The sequence below is a fragment of the Parasteatoda tepidariorum genome, chromosome 2 (genome assembly GCF_982258835.1).
Source record: "Parasteatoda tepidariorum strain Cologne lab strain chromosome 2, Ptep-v5.0, whole genome shotgun sequence".
Classification (NCBI taxonomy): Eukaryota; Metazoa; Arthropoda; class Arachnida; order Araneae; family Theridiidae; genus Parasteatoda; species Parasteatoda tepidariorum.
In genome coordinates this window covers 102037929-102062563 of record NC_141756.1, presented here as the reverse complement: position 1 = coordinate 102062563, position 24635 = coordinate 102037929, and the positions used below count along the sequence as shown (strand labels likewise).

Below are 24635 nucleotides of genomic sequence, written 5' to 3'. Positions count from 1 at the left end.
TATAATTTTTTCAACCTTTACATTCAAATATAATTTCATTCATCATTGTGTTAATTGAAATAAAAAAATCTAGAAATCCTCAAATGCCTCTAATGAAAATTGAGAAGTAGTAGCTTTGTTTCTGACTTAATATTTAAAAGTACACTTTAATTAAACAATGTATAATAGCAATAAAAGAAAATTGTTTGTCCCTGAAAAATTATAGTAATTTTAATTAACAATAATTATGAAATATATATTTAAACTAGATGTCACTTAACATACTAACTGTAATAAAATTATTTATTTCTCGAAAAGTGTTAGATGTGTCATGTCTTATTCTGGAAAGAAAACCTGATAATAATATAATAATCAGCTATTTAAGCTGATTATTATATTGTCAAGCTACTTAGCAGCTGTCTGTTTTTAAAAAAAGTATAATTTTTATTTTACTTCAGGAAATAAAAATATTTCTTTTAATAAAATAAGTCTTTAGAGGAGAATTATCTAGGTTAAGTAAACTGTTTTATGTTAATTATTCAACTGAGTTAATTTCGGAAATTATAGTTTCAACTCTCGCATAAAGCAATATTCACCATGCTACGATGATAGATTTCAAACAAATAAAAGTAGACAATTTTATCATCTTAGTTTTACTTTTATAAATTTTGATGCAACATATTCAATAACTAAAAATAGAATAATCATTCACATTCACATTAGAATAATCATTCACATAATTCGTTTGACCTACGTTTAAAACCTTTTAAAGTAATAGTTTCAAACGATAAAGTTTTAATTTTTTTGTATTATCCGTATCCAAGGGAAAAATAAACTGTAAACTTAAAAGGAGAAAAAAAAATAGAATCTTGTCTGGCAAGAAAAGTACATTGACTTGTCGCCAAGCCGGCCAAGTCAGTTTGTAGAGCAGTTTTTTAGATTGAAAAAAAAATAATCACCTGACCTTCGGATAAATACAAGTCTGCAAAAGAAAACACTCTCGTCTTCTATATTAGCTACATTCCTTATTTTTACTTCTTTTTCATCGCGATGAAAATGTGAAAATAAGCATTTTTTGGAAGAAAAAAATTCTCCTTTCCCCGGGGTGACCCTGGGTGTTAACTTAGTGATTATAATCGGAATCCTTGTTTCTTGCAGTAAAGGACCCCATTTGGGGCTCTGAAAATCCAAGATTCAGGTAAACAATTTTTTACGGGGCATATTAAAATAAGTGAATGCATCTTCGAAACTGCTCAATAGCTTTTGTTCGAGCCTTATTTCATATTTCGTTTGGAAAAAACAATATAATAATAAATAGTACCCCAACAGTTATCGGTCGATTTCTGCAGAATTTTCAGATTTTATTTGCTTAATTAATTAATTATCGTGGTAAACAAAATCATTGTGAATCAAGTTTATTAAATAAAAAAAATAGTTGAACATAAAATATTTATAACATTCTCAAGAATATTCAAGAAAAATCTCCTGTTTTGTGGGAGAATTTGCCATGTATGTAAAAACATAGTTGTCAACTAGTACGGTCTTTGAGAAATATTTTTATTGGTGTTGGCAATATTTAAATTTATATGTAAAAATTTTCTTCCTAAAAGTTAGATCATAAATTGTTTTACCTGTGACAAATCAATAATTCAAACCTATGTTCAGAAGGAACATAGGTGAGACAATTGTGCTTCTATGAGTAGAGAAAGTTCGAATTTAAAAAAAAGCTCGATTTAAAAAAAAAATTCTTAATACCTCAAGTATTATTATACTGCCTCTACTGGCACATGGTAAAAACTTAACAATCGAAACATACAAGTTGACTGTGATTCGTTCAGTGACTTAATGTAAACTAAATTCTAATTCACCGAAAGCTAACTGGCTAAGCCATCGGTTCTCAAATTGTGTTTCGCTGAATCCTGAAGTTCCGTGGAAGGGTCTCGGGGGTTGTCTCAGTTTGAATGTTTCCAATCAGTAACGATTCTTCAAAACTTGAAATTATATTTAGACAAAATATAATTTCAAATAAATTATAATTCCAAGTAGTTTCAATTAAAACAATAAACCGTAATTTTTTTGATGGTTTAGTCATTTTTATGATGGTATTTAAATAAAATGCCATTAAAAAAAGAAATCGAAAAATTTATAAAAATTGCATCTGTATTTCTCGTCGAATTTTTCAATTAAAAGCAATGGGGTTAGAAACATATATTTTTATTTATGTATTGCTTCTATAAAAAATATTTTTATGTATATATGCAATGTTAAAAAAAATTATATATTAAATATAATCCATAAATAGAGCTTATATCTAACACGCAATCATTTAAAATCTTTCGCACAAAGAAAGTAATAATATTGATCTAATATTCTCAGAAAATGAGACGTGTTTCCTTGGGAAATTTGTCAGTCCCACGTTACTAAGATCTATTAATATTTAAATATTAATAGGTAGATAGATATGTAGATATAGTTAGATAGATAGATTGATGTGTAGATATAGTTAGATAGATAGATTGATGTGTAGATATAGTTAGATAGATTGATATATTGAATAAACAAAACATCATTTCATCAAATCTACGAGGGTTGTAAATTAAATAGTGGCAACTTAACCTTTAAACTCACAGAAGGACGGGCATGCGCAAATTAGATATGGGAGCTGTGAGGTGGGGCTGTTGTCGATGTGTAGAGTGCAAAAAAAGTCGATTAGCTTAGAAGGGTAGTTGTTGTGTGGCGTTAAAGTGAGGAGTTTCGTTTCCATCGCTGTAAAGCATGTTTTCAAAAGGTGATCAGCGGTCGTGGCTTACAATCGAGGTTGCCCGTGGCAAAAATGCAACAGAATGCTATCGAGGATTAGTGGAAGCCTTTGGAGCAAATGCTTTACCATATAGGACATTAGCACGATGGATTCAAGCATCTCGTCTTTTTTCGTCATTAAGCCTTTTCACAACATGCTTTAGAGCGATGGAAACGAAACTCCTCACTTTAACGCCACACAACAACTACCCTTCTAAGCTAATCGACTTTTTTTTGCACTCTACACATCGACAACAGCCCCACCTCACAGTTCCCATATCTAATTTGCGCATGCCCGTCCTTCTGTGAGTTTAAAGGTTAAGTTGCCACTATTTAATTTACAACCCTCGTATTTTGGGTGTAAAAAAATCTCTGTGTAACATTTTCATCTACGTATTTCAGGGTGAAAGATCTCCACCTGGATCCCCATGGCCCTTCCCAAAATCATGGGAATGGTCTACAGAGTTACGAACCATAGATCCTGAAAAGTTCTACATCAGTTCTACAGCCTCCGACTGTGACGTCATCGATGACAGTCTCCAACGCTATAAGAAGATGATCATGAGCATGAAAGGCAAGAAGCATTCTAGTCACAATGAGCTCGACGGACTCCACGTGAAAGTACAAAGCGATTATGACTGTGGATATCCTAAACACGAAGATGATGAATCCTGTAAGAATTCTATTTTTTTTAAGTTTATTATTATTAATTTTATGAAATTTTTTATTAATTTTAGGAATTTTTTGTTAATTTTATGAATTTTTTAATAATTTTATGAATTTTTTATTAATTTTAGGAACTTTTCATTAATTTTAGGAATTTTTTATTAATTTCATGAATTTTTTTATTAATTTTATGAATTTTTTTTATTTATTTTAGGAATTGTTTATTAATTTTATGAATTTTTTATTAATTTTAGGAATTTTTTATTAATTTTTTATGTTTATGAAATAATTAGGAAGTTCGATAGATGAATAAGAATTATGTTCGTTATTTTTTTAAAATTTTTTATAATCGTCCTTGAACAGCAGACGCAGTTTTTCGGGTTTACGACTACTAAGGGTCAACTCCGTAGCCTTGTAACTTTAAACCCAATCCAGAAGACAAAGTAACTCCTGGATCAATTACTGGGAAAATTTTGCTTTCATGGAGGACTTTTGTATGAAACTAACCAGCATTTGCGTTACACGGAGGGGAAGACCACAAAAACCTCCCAGAGTTAGCCTCACTGCAGGAAGACTCTAACCCCTGATCCGTCTACTACTGAGGATATTTTAAGTCAGCATGGTGGTCGGTACAAGCCGGATGCGGAATTCGTATCGACCAGCCATCTCTGGGATTTGAACCCGGTTCATTTCATCTGAAGGCGAACGCTCTGTCCCCTGAGCCATCACGGCTCAGGAGTTCATTTGTTGAAATGATCTGTAGCTTTAAGTTTTCGCTGATTCTTGAATTTAGAATGTAATGCTGCCAAGGTCAGAAGTGGATAAACTACGCCAAATACTTACATTATAATCATAAACGTATCCATTGCTGTTAATACCAGCGCTCTCAACTTTATATTCTGTAAAGAGAGATTTTGTCCAAACGCCGTGGTTTCCTGCAGTTCAAATTACGAAATAAATGAGGTCTCTAACACACTATGAATGTGTTAAGTAAGACACAGACATAAATAAAGTTGTATACTTTATGTTTGCATGGTTTATTTATTTATTTACTTGTCTATTTATTACAGATTCTATTTCTATTCCTGCCAGTGGTTCAGCAGAAATCACGACTAAAACTATATGGGGTGCTTTGAGAGGTTTGGAAACATTCAGTCAGTTGATTTATCAAGATGAAAATGGCCATGTGCGTACACATTTCATTCTGTTAATTCTTTAGCCTTTTTCGTTCCTATAGTACATTTCGTCATAAATTAAAAAATATATTTATTTTTTCAATTCTTAAGCTTTTTTTTGTTTTTATAGTATAATTCGTTATAACTTAAGATACACATTTCAATTTTTCATCCTTAAGTCTTTTTTTTTCCCCTTACAATATGTTCCATGATACAATAAAAACTCATTGCATTCTTTTAATTCTCGAACTTTTTTCGTTTGTATAGTATAATTCAATATAAATTTAGAATCACGTTTTATTCTTTATTTTTAAAACTTTTATATTCCGTGATACATTAAAAAAAATTTTATTCTTTCAATTCTCAAACTTTTCTCGTTCGTATAGTATATTCCGTTTTAAATTAGGAAACGAATTTTATTATTTTAATTTTTATGCACTTTCTGTTTGTATAATATATTCCGTTATAAATTAAAAAGTGATATTTTATTATCAAACTTGTCATCTCGTTGCCAAATTTATGTGAAGAAAAAAAGGCGTTGAACGTTTGTGTTTAAATTAAGTAAATATTTTTTCCTACTAACGAAAATTTTACTTTGAAAAAAAAAAGGATAGTAACAGGATGTCAGATTTAGGTATAGATTTGTATTTACGAATATCTTATTTTTTCTAGATAAAATGTAATTTGAAAATGATTTGCCACCTCTTATTACCTTTTCAAGGAAAAGTAAAATTGTGGTAAAACAATCATCAGACAGGATGGTCACAACCGGAAAAAAATGTAAAAAGTGGTAACGAATCATTCATGAGAATTGCAAAGGTTTCAATTTCACTTTAATTTTAATACTTACATTGGGCAGTTTTCTTATAATGTTTATATTTAGTTAATTTATTGGTATTTACAAACGATCATGTGGTTCCTCACTTCTTTGTTCTACAATCTATTTTTTTCATTTTACAATACTTTTCGTTTTACAATTCCTATTACAATACTTTTTTTCCAAGCAGTGGAAGCGTTGGGTTTTTTCTTTTTTTACTTCTAACGCATAGATTACAAATAATAATTTATACGTAGAGAATAATTGCTCATTTTTTTCACTTTTCAGAACCTCATTAATGCAACAAGCATTGAAGATGAGCCAAGATTTAAATACCGAGGTATGCTATTGGACACAGCCAGACATTATCTACCAATCAAAACTCTCAAGAAGAATTTGGTAAGCCATGTTTTACATTTCGATAAAAGCTTACTTTTCAGAGAGAAGAAAAACATTAATGAAAACTTAGTAGTAAATAAAATTATTATAACACTAAGAAGTTAAGATTTGTATATTATTTTGCAAATTATCATGCCAAAACTAGAGAGAAAAGAGCTCGTGGCCAGATTAGCAGTAAAGAAAAATATCTTGACAGTCATCAATTTAACATCAATGAATCAAACATTAACATCAATCAATTTAATTGTGAGACTCTCTTAAACCTGTTAAATAAGAGCATTACCTTTTAATGTGTTGATAAACTTGTAATTATAAAGAAGGGACGTTAATTCCCCGTTTTAGCTATGGCTGTTATTTTAGAAAACCATCAGGGTTTCATCTTTGATATATGTTGAATTGTGTAATGAGTGTTATATTTTATTCACATAATATTCTGTATTATTCAATTTATGTTAAACGTTTTCATTTGTTCTGAAACCTTATTGAGATAGGAGAAACTTTGCCATCTACTTTTTAAGGAATATAAAATCATCATTTTTTTACTAAGCGAAATTTTCACTCAGTTAAAATGTACTAAACAAACAATAAATTTGCATTTTATTTTTTAGGAGTCTTTGTGATAATTAGGCATTAACATGTAGTTTATCTTCTTTTTAGGATGCTATGTCTTACAATAAGCTCAACACATTCCATTGGCACATTATCGATGACCAATCATTCCCTTTCGAAAGCAAAATTTTTCCCAATCTCACAAAGTTGGTAAGTTAAATAATCTATAGTGTGATTTTTTTCCCCTATAATATAATTTCCCTATAATTAGTCTTTATTTATCATACACCACATTTGATATTTAAAAAACAGTGAACTTGACTGTTGAGACTGTTTAAGAAAACCTTAAATATAAATTTCAATAACCTTAAATATAAATTTCAAACCTTAATAAAATTTAAACCTTAAATATACATTTCAATAATAACAACGTTTAAAAATCGCAAACAGTGAAAATAATTTTTAAAAACCCATGCGCGTTTCGATGACACATAGGTAGGTATTCATCTGTATGATAAATTACAGGGGTGGTAAAATAGAGATGATTGAAATCCTCAAAGTTTACGTCATACATGAGAGGTAAATATACAATTAAAAATACGATTATTAAATTGACAGTAAGAGTTAACAAATTATAAGAAAATAACGATTTACAGTTATTTGAAAAATACAGAGTAGCAGCAAGATCAGCAATAATTTTTGTTTTGCATGATGTGGAAACTCTCCCAGAGATCCAGATCAGCGCATGAAATGCATTTATGAATAGATCTGTTTCGTAACACGGAGTTTTTGGAGCTACTAATTTCTTCAGCTTTTGAGAAGTTCATCATTTAACAGTAAACGGTTGTTAATAGTTTAATTTTTGATTAATCCCCATGGCATTCAACGTGTTAATGTAATTTTATGTGTGTAAGTTTCTTTTTTGTTTGTGTTTTAGATATTAAGAAACAATACCTATCTACATTTATTTTTATCCTGTTGGGTAGTTGGATTAAAAATAATCAAATTAAACTTTTAAAAAAAATTAAAAATCTACGTTTTTGAAGTGGTCTAAAAAGCAGACAATAATTCTGGTTTTACCAAATTCAAAAGATGAAAGGGGAATTTTTGTTGGGGTAGAAAATTTATTTCGAATACTTGCAAACATTAGTTAAGACATGTTATAAAGTGGTGTAAGATATCTCAATATTGTACAACGAATAAAAGACTAGTTCTAAGATGTTCTTTTGTTTTTCTTTCATAGGGTGCTTATAGTCCTAAACACGTTTATACCCATGAAAATATTCGGGAATTGATTCAATATGCCCGAAATCGTGGAATTCGAGTTATTCCGGAATTCGACACTCCAGGACACACTCAGGCATTGGGAAGAGCATTTCCAGGTATGAGCTATAAACATATCAATCAACTTTTTTAAAAATTTTTCCTTACTAAAATACTCATATTGGTTTCTTTAATTTATCTTTCTAAACTGTTTTGACAATGCAGTGAGTCTAGAAATTAGAAGGAAAAAACATTATTTATTCGATGAAAAAAAGAGTAAATGCTGCCGTTCGAAAAATTTCGAAATTCTGTTTCATTATTGTGTTACGAGAGTTAGGTAGTCGTCCTTAGCATTAGAACGTATCTTATTCGTTCTATCAAACTTTACACAAACTTTTATTTCATGCACGCTATTTCTAGTTATATGTTGGAAAAGTTAATGTACAGTATGTGTAGAAAGTGAAAGCCACACTTTCAAAAAAAAAAAATGTATATATATATATATATATATATATATATATATATATATATATATATATATATATATATATATATATATATATATATATATATATATATATATATATATATATATATATATATATATATATATATATATATATATATATATATATATATATATATATATATATATATATATATATATATATATATATATATATATATATATATATATATATATATATATATATATATATATATATATATATATATATATATATATATATATATATATATAAACTGCTGTTTGTAGAAAATGCAACACCATGAAGGAATCATCAGAATCAAATGAAATTCGCAGCAAATGTCAATTATAGGATATTATGCAAATTAATAAAGTTTCAGAGCCATCGCGCGTGCGTGGCGCGCGCAGCGCCCTCTGAATTGATGCTGAAAGCGTATAAATAAAGTGCTGTAGCGGGACGTTGAAAATAGTCTATGATTATTTGTTAGTGGCAAACGTTTAGTGAGACCTGAGTATGCCTCCACGACGGAAGAATAAGAAATTCAAGCAACTTACGGAGTTTGAACGAGGGAGGATAATCGGCCTTCGAGAAGGAGGATTTTCCTATCGCGCAATAGCAGCTCGTATGCAGCGGAACAGTTCCACAGTGATGCGAGTTTGGAAGCAGTGGACCGACGAGCACCGAACAACTCGAAAAACAGGCACTGGACGACAGAAGGTGACGTCAGAGCGCGATGATCGACACCTGCTCCGCATGGCGGTGAATGATCGCACAGCTTCCTCCAGGCAGCTGGCAGCACATTGGTCTACTGCTACAGGTGTACAATTGTCGGCTTCGTCAATTCGTCGTCGTCTACTGCGCCGTGGATTGCGTGCAAGGGTGCCATTATACAGGATTCCCCTCACGGCGGATCATCGACGGCTGCGTCGGCAGTGGGCTCTTGAGCACAGAGACTGGCGAGCTGATTGGCACCAAGTTGTCTTTTCAGATGAATCACGCTTCAATTTGTGGACCCATGATGGCCGTGTTCGTGTTAGACGTTATGCCGGTCAACGCTGCCTTCCTGAGTGTATTATTGAACGACATAGTGGTCGAACACCCGGAGTTATGGTCTGGGGTGCGATTTCGTATCATGGACGATCCAATTTGATACGAATTGAGGGTAATCTCAATAGCAACAGATACGTCCGTGAAGTGCTACAGCCCGAAGTCGTTCCTTTCCTTCAAGGCATCCCTGGAGCTATCTTTCAGCAGGATAATGCACGCCCACATGTTGCGCGGACTGTTAGAGACTTCTGTTCAGCACAACGCATGCAACTTCTTCCTTGGCCTGCTTATTCGCCGGATATGTCGCCTATTGAGCACGTGTGGGATATGGTTGGTCGGCGTCTCACTCGTGATCCGCGTCCTGCAGTTTCCAAAGACGAACTTTGGTTGCGCATACAAGCGATATGGAATTCTCTTCCTCAAGCAGATATTCAACATCTGTTTGACTCCATGCCACGTCGTATAGCAGCACTTATTGCAGCGCGTGGTGGCTGCACCAAATACTGATTTCGGACGCTTAATTTGTTTCTTTTGTTTTGAAAATTTCATCATTTATTTGTATCAGTACAAGTCGTTTCTGCATTAAATTTCATTTGATTCTGGTGATTCTTTCATGGTGTTGCATTTTCTACAAACAGCAGTTTATATATATATATATATATATATATATATATATATATATATATATATATATATATATATATATATATATATATATATATATATATATATATATATATATATATATATATATATATATATATATATATATATATATATATATATATATATATATATATATATGTATATATATATATGTATATATATATATATATATATATATATATATATATGTATAAAGAAAAAAAAGAAATTTTATTAAAAAAACCGGGAAAAAAAAGATATAATCTTTTCTTCAGCTCACACGATTATATCCGCAAAACAGAGTGGGGAGCACTCAAAATTTTTTTTATAAAAATAACATATATATATATATATATATATATATATATATATATATATATATATATATATATATATATATATATATATATATAACCTCGTTGCCGAGTGGAAGGATTGAAACAGATCTTAGGAGGGTACAAAATTTATTTATTAATTATTAGACAGAGAGCAGTCATAAAAAGTGAACACGAAAAGTTTTGCTTCTTGATTATGTGGTGATGGGTTCGCCGCTCATCGTAAAATCAAGTTTATTTCATATTGTTATCTGTTTGTCTTTAATCAATTGTGTTTTTATTTATTTTTGAAGTGAACTGAAATAAGAGTTCTGACGTCATATTCTTAGAATTGTATAAATACCAGCACGCGCATGACAGCCTGTCAGTATTTCTCTCATCACCTGCTGTGATGATGCTTCTTGTAAATCAAACCAACTTGTATATAAATGTAAATATGTTTAATAAAATATTAGTATCTCGAAGGAGCTATCTTCGCTTACTTCAATTATATGTGACGGAAAATCTTGCAAAGTAAATCCATAAAATGTTTCAGGGAAAGAGGGAAATCTTAGTAATTGTAATTGGTTTGTCGGGTTGGTAACCTCGTCACATTGTGTTAGTGATGTCAGGTTGGTAACCTCGTCACATTGTGGTAGTGATGTCGGGTTTTTAACCTCGTCACACTGTGGTAGTGACACCTATAGATAAAATCAAGAAACGCTTCCGAAATAACTTCTACTTACACTTCAGACGGGGATTCCCCGTAATATGTAAACACTCAAGTGAGCGATTTAACTGGGAAAAATAAAGATTTGATTACAAAAAGTTGTCTCTTGTTATTTGCAGTTTTTAAAGAATATTATTACTTTAAATATAGTAAGCCGCTACATTCTGGTGACCCGGAATTATTAACGAAAATGACGGACTCTGAACTATCGGCAACCAAAGATGAAATAGCACGAGTAAGTGTTAAAATACCCCCGTTTTGGGCGGAAAAGCCCGAAATATGGTTTTACCAAGTGGAAGCACAGTTTTCGATTTGTGGAATAACTGCCGAGGAAACGAAATTTAATTATTTAGTTTCCCAATTAGAACCAAAATTTGTTGAAAGTTTGTGGGACATTATAAGTGACGAAAGCGAATCGAAATATACTGCTGCCAAAGAACGTCTTCTGAACACTTTTAAAGAGAGTGAAAATAGGCGTCTACAAAGACTGCTTACAGGCATTGATTTAGGAGACATAAAACCTAGTCAGCTTTTGCAAAAAATGCGAAATCTTGCTACTGATGGCATTTCGGATAAAGTACTTAAAACCCTATTTCTGCAAAAAATGCCGGATTCCGTACGCAATATATTAATTGTTAGCGATGAAGACATTGAAAAACTGGCACTAATGGCCGATCGTATAGTTGAAATGCAACCAAAACAAGAACTATACAGCGCAAGTAATATCGTATCTCCAGGAGCAGATGCTATTACTGAATTAAGACAACAAATTGCAGCGTTGGATAATAAACTAGAAAAACTGAGTGTCACTCGGAACTCTCGTTCTCCATCAAGAAATATGTATCGATCTTCTTCTGATCGCAGTAAGTCTCGCAAACGTTATAATCCAGGTGGCAAATACTGCTATTACCATTTTCGGTATCGTGAAAAATGCTTTCCTGATAAATGCAAAGGCCCTTGTGCATGGAAAAACAATCAATCGGAAAACCAAAATCAGCAGTAGAATTATCGGCAAGCTCTGCTGCTGAAAATAAAGAAAATTGCCGTAGATTCCGCTTATTTGTCACGGACAAAAAAACGGGTTTACGTTTTCTGGTTGACAGTGGAGCAGACGTAAGCCTTATTCCCTATACTTCCAAACACAAACTTATTAGTGACTATAAATTATATGCAGCAAATAATACCGAAATCGATACTTTTGGTACAGAAATTTTGATTCTTGATCTTGGTTTGCGCCGTGATTTTCAATTCCCATTTGTTGTCGCAAAAATAAGTAAAGCTATATTGGGAGCAGATTTCTTAAACAAGTTCAATTTATTGATTGATATAAAGCATAGAAGGTTAATTGATGGTGTAACGAACCTTGCAGTATATGGTGACATTGCATCCATCTCAATAAATGAAAGTGTAAATACAACAAACAGCTTGAGTAAATATAATGACGTGTTTTCGATGTATCCCAGTATAACAAAACCGAATATTCTTATTTCTACCGTAAAACATAATGTGAAACATCATATAGTAACTAAAGGACAACCTGTAAATTGTAAAGCTAGACAATTAGACCCTAAACGGTTGGAAATAGCAAAGAGAGAATTCAAATATATGCTGGACAATAACATCATTAGTCCCTCTAGTTCAGAATGGGCAAGTCCATTACATATAGTGACGAAGAAAGACGGTTCCTTCCGCCCGTGTGGCGATTATAGAAGGCTAAATGATTTAACTGTACCTGATCGTTATCCCATACCTCGAATCCAAGATTTTCAACATATTTTAAGTCATAAAACTATATTCTCTAAAATTGACCTTTTTAAGGCTTATTTCCATATTCCTGTAGCGGACGAAGATAAAGAAAAAACTGCCATCATCACACCTTTTGGACTTTACCAATTTAATGTAATGAGTTTTGGACTAAAAAACGCCCCAGCAACCTTTCAAAGATTTATCAATGAAGTTTTTTATGGCTTAGACTTCGTGTTTCCATATTTGGATGATGTGTTGATCGCTTCTTCTTGCGAGGAAGAACATCGTTCACATCTTGAAGCAGTTTTTCAACGTTTAGATAAATATGGTCTTCGAATTAATATTAGTAAATCAATTTTGGGAGTACCTGAGATAGACTTTTTAGGTTATCAGATATCTGCTGAGGGGTCAAAACCTCTACCTGAAAAAGTTAAAGCTATTGTAGAATATCCCTTGCCTGAAACTATACATGAACTTCGTTCCTTCTTAGGAATGGTTAATTTCTATCGAAATTACATAAAGAATGCCGCAAAAACTCAAGCTCCTCTGCATGAACTTTTGAAGGGATCTACGAAAAAGGATCGACGCAAAGTACCGTGGACTGATGCAACCAAAGAAAGCTTTGAAAAATGTAAACAAGATATTGCTCAAGTAGCGTTAATGGCCTATCCCAATTCGGATTACCCTCTGGCACTTCTCACAGATGCTTCTGATTGGGCTATTGGATCAGTAATTCAGCAAAAAGAACCAAATGGTTGGAAACCTATTGCATTTTTTTCAAAAAAGCTCAATGATGCCCAGAAAAATTACAGCGTCTACGATCGCGAACTTTTGGGTATATACTTATCTATTAAACATTTCAAACACTTACTTGAAGGTCGTGATTTTAAAATATATACCGACCACAAACCTTTAATATACGCATTTAAACAAAAGAATAATAAAGCCTCTCCAAGACAGCTAAGACATTTGCAATATATTTCACAGTTCTCTACTAACCTATGCCATATAAGTGGTCAAAACAATGTGGTTGCAGACAGGCTTTCTAGAATAGAAGACATCGATTCACCTGTTATTGATTTTGACCAGCTAGCAGATGCACAAATTAATGATGATGAACTGCAACAGTTAAAATTACATTCCAAATCATTAAAATTTAAACAACACCAGCTACCATCAGGAAAACTCTTATATTGCGATATTTCTACTTCAAATATTAGACCATTCATACCTAAAAACTTTCGGATGAGAATGTTTAGTGCATCTCATGGATTAGCTCACCCTGGAATCCGCAGTACCGTAAAAGAAATGACTAAAAGATTCATTTGGCCAGAAATAAAAAAAGATGTTAGACAGTGGGCTCAAACATGCATTGACTGTCAGAAAAATAAAATCACAAAACATACAAAATCAGAATATGCACAATTTCAAGCACCGGATGAAAGATTTAGTGTAGTGCACATTGACTTAATTGGCCCTTATTCACCTTCTAACGGATATACCTACTGTTTGACGTGTATTGATAGGTTTACCTCTTGGATGGAAGTGGTACCGCTATCAAATATCACTGCTGAAAGTATCGCAAGAGCATTCTATGAAAATTGGATTACCCGATTTGGTGTTCCTTCTCGCGTTATTACTGACAAAGGAACTCAGTTCATTTCAGAACTATTTCGAAATTTGGCTTCATTATGTGGTGTAAAGATAAACCATACAACTTCTTACCATCCTCAAAGTAACGGAAAAATTGAGCGCTTACACCGCACATTAAAAACAGCTATAAGGTGTCATAACTCTCTCCGCTGGACAGAAACATTGCCAACAATCCTAATGGGTTTGCGAGCTGCAATGCACGATGACTGTAAGTATACAATAGCTGAAATGGCTTATGGTAAAACTATTAAGTTACCTGGCGAATTTTTTGAAGAATCTCAATTGCCAATATCTAATGATAATTTTGTTAATAATCTTCGAAATCAGATGGCACTCTTGAAGCCCTATCAATCCAAATTAAAATGTAAACAAAAAATTTTCATCCCGAAAGATTTGCATACTTGTTCGCATGTGTTCCTCCGGATCGACAAAGTAAAAAAACCACTTGAACCCCCATATGAAGGACCCTTTTTGGTATTACAAAGAAACGCAAAATATTTTCTAATTTCAATTAAAAACAAGCAAGTTAATGTCTCCATAGATAGACTAAAACCTGCGTATGTGTTGCAACCTGATGAAACTTTGCCTCCAACTTCAGAAAATGATCTTGCATCCTTTCCAGTGCCAAGTAAAGAAAAACAAGTAGAACAACAACCTGAGAAAAGAACACGTTGTGGAAGACGAGTTAGACTTCCTGTTCGATTTAAAGACTTTACTGACTCTTATTGAAATATTTACTTAAAATTTATGTTTAGTTCTTTATGTTTTCCATCTTTATTTACATAATTTGTATATAAAAATAAGTGTATTAATATGTATTCCACTCCTACCATGTTTTCAAAGTAACGTAACTTCGTTACTGGTAGGGGAGTGATGTCGGGTTGGTAACCTCGTCACATTGTGTTAGTGATGTCAGGTTGGTAACCTCGTCACATTGTGGTAGTGATGTCGGGTTTTTAACCTCGTCACACTGTGGTAGTGACACCTATAGATAAAATCAAGAAACGCTTCCGAAATAACTTCTACTTACACTTCAGACGGGGATTCCCCGTAATATGTAAACACTCAAGTGAGCGATTTAACTGGGAAAAATAAAGATTTGATTACAAAAAGTTGTCTCTTGTTATTTGCAGTTTTTAAAGAATATTATTACTTTAAATATAGTAAGCCGCTACAGGTTTATCAAATAGGTCGAGCGATTCCCACAGTGAGCAAAGGGAAAAATATCCTGCTTTAATTAATGCATAGTTGAGCCAAAAATAGTTTTAAGGACAGGATATGAATTTAAAAGTGTGAGAAAGAATAATAACGGAAAAGAAATAGCAGGAAAAGATTAATTGAAGCTTTCTGTGTTACATATATATATATAAATCGAACTTAGAACTTATTTTTATTTTTCAGACATTCTTACTCCCTGTTACGGAGATGGTCCAGATGAGCCCTATACTCCCTATTATCCAGAGCATGCAGCAGCAGAGATCTTAAATCCAATGCTTGATAAGACCTACGATGTATTCAAGACATTGGTTCAAGAAGTGAAAAGCGTATTCCGTGATGAATACATCCACCTTGGAATGGACGAAGTATATTATGCTTGTTGGTAAGCCTCTTAATCAATTCAGCTCTTATCTTTAGAAAATTGATATAAAGTATGCTGTTTAGAAAGAAATATTCTTGTTTATCTTCAATAACCCCTTCATTCAGCTCTAAGCTTTAGAAAATGGATATAAAGCATGTTGATTTGAAATTTTTTAATTATTTAAATTTATTCTATACATTTTACTTAAATTTCAATTCTTAAAATTTTATTTAAGTTTTGATCATTTCTTCTCTGAGCGAAATTTCTTTTATATTTTGACTTTTCGTTCCCGTAATTAAATTTTTCAGCTTTCGAAATCAAAAACGAACGAAATTATATACAAATCATTCCATGCATTAATACGTACAAACCTAAATTTTAAAAAAAATCTGTAACAAACACATATTTGAGCAGGTATTTACGTGGGATTGAGATGTATACACAAATCTAAGAACTGGTGTTAGATCTCATGTTCTTATTCTTTTAGGAAATCTAATCCAGAAATTACTGAGTTCATGAAGAAGCACAACTATACGGATTATAATCAAGTTGAACAACATTACGTCAAGAAAACACTCAAAAACGTCAAAGATACAGGGTACAAATACATGATCTGGCAAGATCCTATTGATAATGATGTACAAGTGAGTAGTTAATATTTATGCTGTGTTTTAGTAGTTTTTCCCCCAATAGCAATAAAATAATATGAAAGTCTTGGTCACTCACCTTGATTTTTATTCTATTTTAAATGTATTGTGTAAGAAACTGACCGCTAGATGGCGCAGAAAACGTTTTCTTTTTAAAGTTTTTTTTTCCCTGATGAGACAAGGAATTGAGAGTGGTAAAAAAAAGAGGATGGTGGTCTTTTGAAATGTTGCGTCTGAGCCGTATTTTGGCTCAGACGATAGAGCTGGGGATAGAGCGTTCGCCTTCCATAACGTGCACCGGGCTCGAATCTCGGCGATGGCTGGTCGATACTATTCCTCATCTGTCTTGCACCGATCACAGCGCTGACGTGAAATATCCTCAGTGGTAGACGGATCATGATTTAGACTCCCTTTGTCGTCAAGCTAACCATGGAAGGTTCTCGTGTTCTTCCTCTCCATGTAATGCAAATGTGGGTTAGTTCCATCAGAAAAGTCCTCCACGAAGGCAAATTTCTCCCAATACTTGATCCAGGAGTTCCCTTGTCTTCTGGATTAGGTTCGAAATTATAAGGCTACGGAGTTGAACATTAGAAGTCGTAAACCCAAAAATTGGGTCAGCTGTTCAACGACGGTTATAAAATTATAAAATAAAATGTTGAATCTCTGCTAATATTGTTATGTGTCTGCGTTGTGCATCTGTAGCTTTGTGAATAAATAATTTTAAGATGCAAGCTAATCGTCTGTGTGATAAAAATGTTTGCATCTTTACAATTGCAATAAAAATAACAGCGTTTGAAAACGATTTCTATGGAACAAAATTTTCTAAAGTTGTTTGTTAAATTTCATGTGTGTTTTCCGTTTTCAGGCTGAACCAGATTCCATTGTCGAAGTTTGGAAAGATACTTATCTTGATTACAGCATGGACAGATGGGAAAACTACATAGTCCCCGTCGCTAAAAAAGGATACCAGATCATTTTGTCTGCTTGCTGGTATTTAAATTACATTTCTTACGGCCAAGATTGGAAGCGATATTACGAATGCGATCCTCAAAATTTCAATGGTAAGATGATCCCAATTGTAATAATATTATGTACTTATAATATAATAATAATATCTGCGTGATAGATAATAAATAGCCATGGAAGGTTTTCCGTGGTATTCCCCTCCATGTAACCCAAATACGGGTTAGTTCCATAAAAAAGTCCTCCACGAATAATATTATAATAATATTATGTACTTGATAGATAATAATTTTATTTTACCGAATTTTGAAGAAAAATTATCTAATCTCTTTAATGTTCTTAGCATGGTTTATATGCAATCAATTTCACAAAAGTTTAAGAAGGAAGGAAGTAATTTGGATATTATAACAAAGTATAGCTTGAAATTTTTTTAAGAGAATGTACAATTCTTTTAGTGTAGCAACGATGTTTACTTTATTGCTTTATGCTGTGTAGAGTGTTTAAATTTTAATGGCATTCATGCAGTTATTTATGTAGATTACCATTTTTGATGATCGTAAAACGTAACCCTTATTTTACGTAATATTGGAATTTTGTACCATTTGTGCAGCTGCTGCTGCTACCAACGAAATGAAAAAGACAGAAAGACCGCTGCAAGTTCGTATAATTAAAACTGGAGTATTACTTGATATAAAACGCATTTTTATTACTGAACTGTCTCAATTTCCCGTTTTAGCGATCTCGTTAAAAATGGCAAATCCCCAAAATGCTGAGAGCGCTCATATGAGACAGTTTTGGGCAAATTGGTTTGCCAGATCATGCGATTCATCGCAGTGGTACCAATTTATGAAGTCTAAGGATTCTGCTAACAGGGCTTATGCTTTTTTTTTATTTACTGTAAAACAACTTTCTTTATCGTACATTTTTTCGTGTTCTTTTTTTTCATGCTCTTTTTTTATTCTTTTCTTCCTCCTTATATTCCACATCGACTTTATAAGGTGAAGGTAGTGCACGATCATGTCCCAACTTGCGATGCCCGCCGCTCATACCCGAGAGCAGTGATTATCGAAACGAAGCAGAACCCTGATACCGCTGGACAAAATCCTTATTGTTTGTTAGGGTTTGAATCCTTAGCAAACTTATAACAAGCTGAGCTAAAAATATTTTTTATATCGGTAATGACCAATAAACAAGCATCCCCAAGTCAAGTTTTTTGATGGCACCATCAAAATATTTTGATGGTTTATGTTAGTTTCAGTGAGATTCATGATGGTCACCATCATCCAACATTTTTCATTTTACGTTCATGGTTTCTGATTTGCCAACAAACTTCCATCATTCCATGATGGAAAATACTACTTTAATACTATGATGGTTAACTATCAAGAGAAGTTTGATACTCCTGGACCAACAGTCCATGACGATCCGTGATGGTTCGAATTATACATTTCAATGATAGTTTAATTAGAATTCTTGTCGGTTCTCAGGAATGTGCCAATTTGGTTTCTTTATGTTGAATCGCCATACATTCATTCATACATCATCATAGATACCGTCCGAATTCCTACATTGTTTTGATGGTGGTTCATGATCGTTCCTTCATTTGATTTCTAAGAAACTACTATGATGGAAATTTCTGATGGTTCATCACGAACAAACCATCAAAACAAGTTGTTATCCTTATGTTGGACCATCATAAATCAGTCCGAATTCCTACATTGAGGTGATGGTTTCTTATGTTGGTTACCATCAAAAATATAATTTTTCATGATGGAACATGTGTAAAATATGCTTGACCTACTAATTGCAGCCCATCAATCACCTCCTACATGCGTATCGGAACTTCGGAGACCACTGCTTTCTGAGTGAAATAATCTTTTCTAAGATCGGCACGATAATTTAATACTTTGCATTCACCATATAAATGAGACATATAACGTATTAAACTATGATACCAACCATGTAATATAAAATTTTTATATATGAGATATTTTTTATTACTGCTCCAAGCAGAAGAAAATTGTAGCTTTTATAAATGGTATCATACTTAGATCATCTTTTTTGTTCTTTATTTTTTGTTTAAGAGATGGACTTTATGTGTTACGCTTGTTTACCTTTATTTACCGGAAGCTCGGATTATGCTTAATTTATGAACGTGAGACTAATTATGAACATGAGATTAATTTATGAACTGGACCCATGTCCAAGAGGTCGTGAGTTCGATCCCGGTCGGCTGAAGACTCCCCGTGTAGTAAATAGTGACTGATGCACGTTAAATCTGTCGAGTCGCAAAGCCTCCATGTTTCCATAACAAATTATAGCTCTGGGGGTATTGATCCAGGAGTTTCCTTGTCTTTTGGATTGGTTCAAAATTACAAGGCTACGTAGTTTAACATTAGTAGTCGTAAACCCAAAAAAAAACAGGGTCGGCTGTTCAACGACGGTTATAAAATAAATTTTTTTTTTAAAAAACTTACATTTGAAAAGTTTTGTGAAGGAAAACTCTGACTAATATTCATAAAATGTGCGAAATTTTGGGTTCAAAATACGACCGGTTATGTGTGCAGATATGATTATAATTCAATAATTTTTTTCAAGTAATAGGAAAACTGAAACATTTTCTGGTAGCGATTATTGATTAATCCTCTAATTTACTACCACTTGAAAAATACTTCTTCAAAAAGCTAAAAATTTGTTGCCATGATATTTGTAGATCTTATTATGAAACGATATTGAACCACACAGCAAAGTCTTGAAATATTTTTTTTAGAAATTGGTGGCAAATGCATGATTACAAGTAAAAAAAAAAAAATTCGTTTTGGCTACCACTTTATTTTTAAAAAGCACTACAACACATTTGACAAACTTAAAATGCATATTTTATGTGTCAGCTCGGCCGTGAGAGACACGTGTTAGTAAGGGGCGAACTGGTGGGTCCGATAAATGGTCAGTATTTTCCCAGCTTCAGATCAATAAACTTCATGACTTGTAATTACAGGATTACCTAGTACGTATAAATGAATCGGTTGATGCCGCTGTACGCCAAATACCGAGCTCTCACCAATATCCAGCTGCATATTTTATTTCATTGAGATAATTTTAATCAGATTTAATTGTGATACTCCCATTCGAAACAAAATATTTTTACACAGATTTTTTTAATTTTACTTTATTTATTTGTTTACTTATTTGCGCTTATGTTCTTACGAACAATTTTTTTGATCATCCAACAGGTACAGAAGCTGAAAAAGATTTGGTGATTGGTGGTGAAGCATGCATGTGGGGAGAATATGTGGATGGAACAAACATTCTGTCTAGACTGTGGCCAAGAGCATCAGCTGTTGCGGAAAGATTGTGGAGTCAATCTTACGTTACAGATCCTGATAGTGCTGCATTCAGACTGGACGAACACCGCTGCAGAATGTTACGGTATGTATACAAATAATTGACTGGAATTGGAAAACGGTACAATGATGGTAATAAATCAAAATAGTTTTCAAGTAAGAAAATTTTAGAAAAAGTCGAATTTTCAATATTTAATTTTTCAAGATCTACACATGTAGCACAATTCTCAAAAACGATATTGTAAAAACTTAGCTTCGAACGTTGTACAATATCGTAGCGAAACATTGTACTATATAAAAATGGACCCCTTTTATAACGTATATTCAATATCGCGAAACAATATTGTTCGATATTGAAAAAACGTTGGGGAACGTCGATAGATAACTCTCAGCAATTCGGATTTCCCTAAATTTATATTTTAACTTTATTTTTTTGGAATTATAACAATTTGACGTCATTTTTTGTCTCTTAAATGATTAATTTTGATTTAAGTACACAACAAAGTTTAAAATGAAAAGTTTTACAAGCAGACTTTTAATGTGAAATCGACGATAATCGTACAATATCGTACACACAATGTTGATTTTCGCCAATATTGACAATGTCGGTCGATGTAGACTAAAACTGTTACAATATCCCTGTGCTACTTGGGTATTTATCGGAGTTTGTCCTTTTAAATTTTTAATACTCAGTGGCGTAAATAAATGCTCCGATGGGATGGTCAGTGCGGAAAGCAGAACCCCCAATGCATGAGCCGCGATGGCTCAGGGGATAGAGCGTTCGCTTTCCAATGAGGTGAACAGGGGTTCGATCCCGGCAATGACTGGTCGATACGAATTCCACATATGGCTTGCACCGACCACAGTGCTGACGTGAAATATCCTCAGTGGTAGACGAATCATGGGTTAGAATCCCCTTGCTGTCAGGCTAACCGTGGGAGATTTTCGTGATTTTCTCTCCATGAATGCGGATTAATTCCATCAAAAAGTCTTCCACGAAGGCCAAATTTCTCCCCATCCAGGAGTTCCTTTGTCTTCTGGATTGGGTTCAAAATGACAAGGTTACGGAGTTGAACATCAGTAGTCGTAAACACAAACATCCGTTAGGTGTTCAGCGACGGTAATGAAATTCAGGGTGTCTATAAAAGAACTCCGGGGTTTTGAGGCAAAATATTTTAATGAAATAAAAAACATACATACATGTTTTATACATGACTGAAAAGCTTACATTTTCAAGTTTTTTTTTACACTTAGTAAAGTTCTACATGAGCCCCGCCCCGTTAGTGGCACGACAGACGTCTAAACGGTATTCTACCTCTTCCCATGTCCTGGCGAGCATGTCTGGGGGGACGGTTGCCACACAATTGACTATTCGTTCCCTGAGAATAAACTGTCCAAACGAAAATGATTTTGCTACTACTATTTCACCCTTTAAAGGGCTTTCAAACTATAAACAAGTAAATGATATTCTGTTTGTACAGATTTAGAAACAATTCGAGATATGCTAGGTTTTCCATCATAGTTAAAATTTTGTTTTTTACTACAGACGTGGCATTCCTGCTCAACCTGTTCTGAATGGCTTCTGCGGAGATTATGAGTGGGATATGGAAGAATAGCTTTCATAATTCATGAGTCACCTAGTTCACAAGGTAAGATATTATGTGTCCTCTTAGAGATATACAAATTGGGTGCATACATAACATAACTTATGTGTGTATACATGAGTATATATGTAACTAAACGCTAAACTAAACTCTCTTTCTCACTCTTTAAAATTCTCATCCTGTCTTTTAATCTATTTTTGGCTTCAAGTTATGCATTAATAATGTTTTTGATTTTTGCCCCCTTCACGGAATCGTGAAAAAGATTTTTTCCCTCGACCTGTTTAATAGACCAATTATAATTATTTTAGATTTTCTTTATTCCCTAAAATGAAGCATTTTACGGATTTATTCTGCTAGATTTTCCCTAACTTTTATTGAGGAGCACTTCGATTTTCTGCCATTTGGATATTCGTTCTCTAATTATGATGGTTAAGTAAAATTAGTTTGCTCTATTTAAATCCTGTGTCCTGTTTGCCCTTCTGACAATATATATATATATACACGTGTGTTACAACTAAAGCGTAGAAATCAGCTAATCTACAAATTATTTTGCAAATTTTTTTCCAATTTGCATATTGCATAGATAATCTGCACATTACCAACTAGGCATACGTTAAGTGAAATTTAGATTTTTGTTATTCTTTTTATTTCCGGTTTCTAAATCATAGAGTTAATTTAATCAAACAAACTAGTTGCTAGAATCAGTCATCAATCAAACCCTAAGCTGAACAAAATTACAAAGAATCAAATGGTTTGAAATATCGCTGCAATGAAGGGCGTTAACATAGGCTACTTATCTTTTATTCGATACCTAAACAATCAAATTAATACAATCAAACAATCTGGAAATTATTTGATAGAATAAGAGAAACATTCTTTTTGAACTTTAATTGTATAAAGACCGTTAATATGCACATTTCCGGAGTAAATTGCATAAAACTATTGATTCTGCACTTTGAATGAAATCACTCTAGTTTATCTGCAGATTAGCTAGGTATTGTGCATATTAACGACATCTGTGCCTTAACGATAAATTTGTATATTATTAAGAGTTATAACGTGTATAAAATTAATTAAAATTTGTATGAATTTATTTTTACAGATCATCATTGAAGTATAATTTTCCAAGAAATAAAGACGCCTGTGATTGAAAATTTATTTGTACAACAAATGATAAATAAATTTTAAAAAAACTGAAAATAAACAGTATTTTATTTAAAGCATGAGTCATTTTATTTTCTTCTAAAAGTTTTGAAATAAAACTTTTATTCTTTTTGTGAAATGTTTTTCCAATGACCGAGAGAAATCAGCAGTTGCAAAATTGCAGAACTACAAGTTGCTTGAAATGGTGCAACAGGGTATATGACCTCCATTTATTCCCCCCCCCCCTGCAATAAATGATCATTTCGCTGAGATTTCTTAATCATTACTTACATCAATGTTATACTTATGTATGTAAAATTTCATTCCATTCAGACAGAGACAACTCTTTCTTGATGCTCGAATTTTTATGACAAAGAATGTCATTTCGCATTGCAAAGGATTATTACAATTCAAAAAGTGTCCACACTTATGTTAGCTATATACATATTCTTAATTTATCAGGTTTTTGACAAAGCAAATAAATTTTTTATTTAATTTTCAATAAACATTTCTTAGTATGTATAGGTTTTCCAAACAATCATAAGATTACTTTTTAATTAAAAAAAATCACAAAAACTTCAACTTTGTTAGCGATATGCATGCAACAAACTTATTTTGCATTAAACAAATAAATTTTTTAAATTTCTATAAATATTTCTGAAGAGATATGAGTGTTTTCAAACAAATTGACACTTGCTTTTAATTATGAAATCCCGTTTCAAATGAATTTCGCATTTTAGAAAAATTATAGAAAATTCATGTCCATTGTGTCAGCAGTATACTGAACTTAGCTTAGACATGTAGCTGGTGTTTTACAAAGATTTTTTTTTGTCGAGTTTAGCCATCGTGAATAGCTATTGGCGATCGCAACGCTCAAATACGCCATCTGGGGAGAGACCGGTTTCTTGCCTTTGGCCCTTCTCCCTTCCCTCTCTTCCTCTTTTCAGTTGTATAGGAATGTACTACGATATTTTCTTAATATTTTCACTTTTTATTTAATAAAAATATTTTTTAAAGTTTCCGTGATACTTTTCTTTAGAACCATGTTTAATGTAGTTTTCAGTTCCATGTAGTTTTCCAACTTA

General features: G+C 32.8%; 1 protein-coding gene across 1 annotated transcript in view; it reads left to right on the top strand.

Moving 5' to 3' along the window:
• The window catches only part of LOC107442242 (beta-hexosaminidase subunit beta), a 32985-nt gene extending 9358 nt beyond the window's left edge, over window positions 1-23627 (top strand). Inside the window, exons 2-12 of the mRNA XM_043051493.3 lie at window positions 3181-3451; window positions 4515-4630; window positions 5725-5835; window positions 6493-6594; window positions 7628-7766; window positions 15672-15870; window positions 16337-16493; window positions 17362-17557; window positions 20693-20888; window positions 22350-22452; window positions 23510-23627. Coding sequence (XP_042907427.2) covers window positions 3181-3451; window positions 4515-4630; window positions 5725-5835; window positions 6493-6594; window positions 7628-7766; window positions 15672-15870; window positions 16337-16493; window positions 17362-17557; window positions 20693-20888; window positions 22350-22419 — 1557 coding nt within the window. The 3' untranslated portion in view covers window positions 22420-22452; window positions 23510-23627. The remainder of the gene's footprint in view (window positions 1-3180; window positions 3452-4514; window positions 4631-5724; window positions 5836-6492; window positions 6595-7627; window positions 7767-15671; window positions 15871-16336; window positions 16494-17361; window positions 17558-20692; window positions 20889-22349; window positions 22453-23509) is intronic.
• The last annotated feature ends 1008 nt before the right edge of the window (window positions 23628-24635 follow it).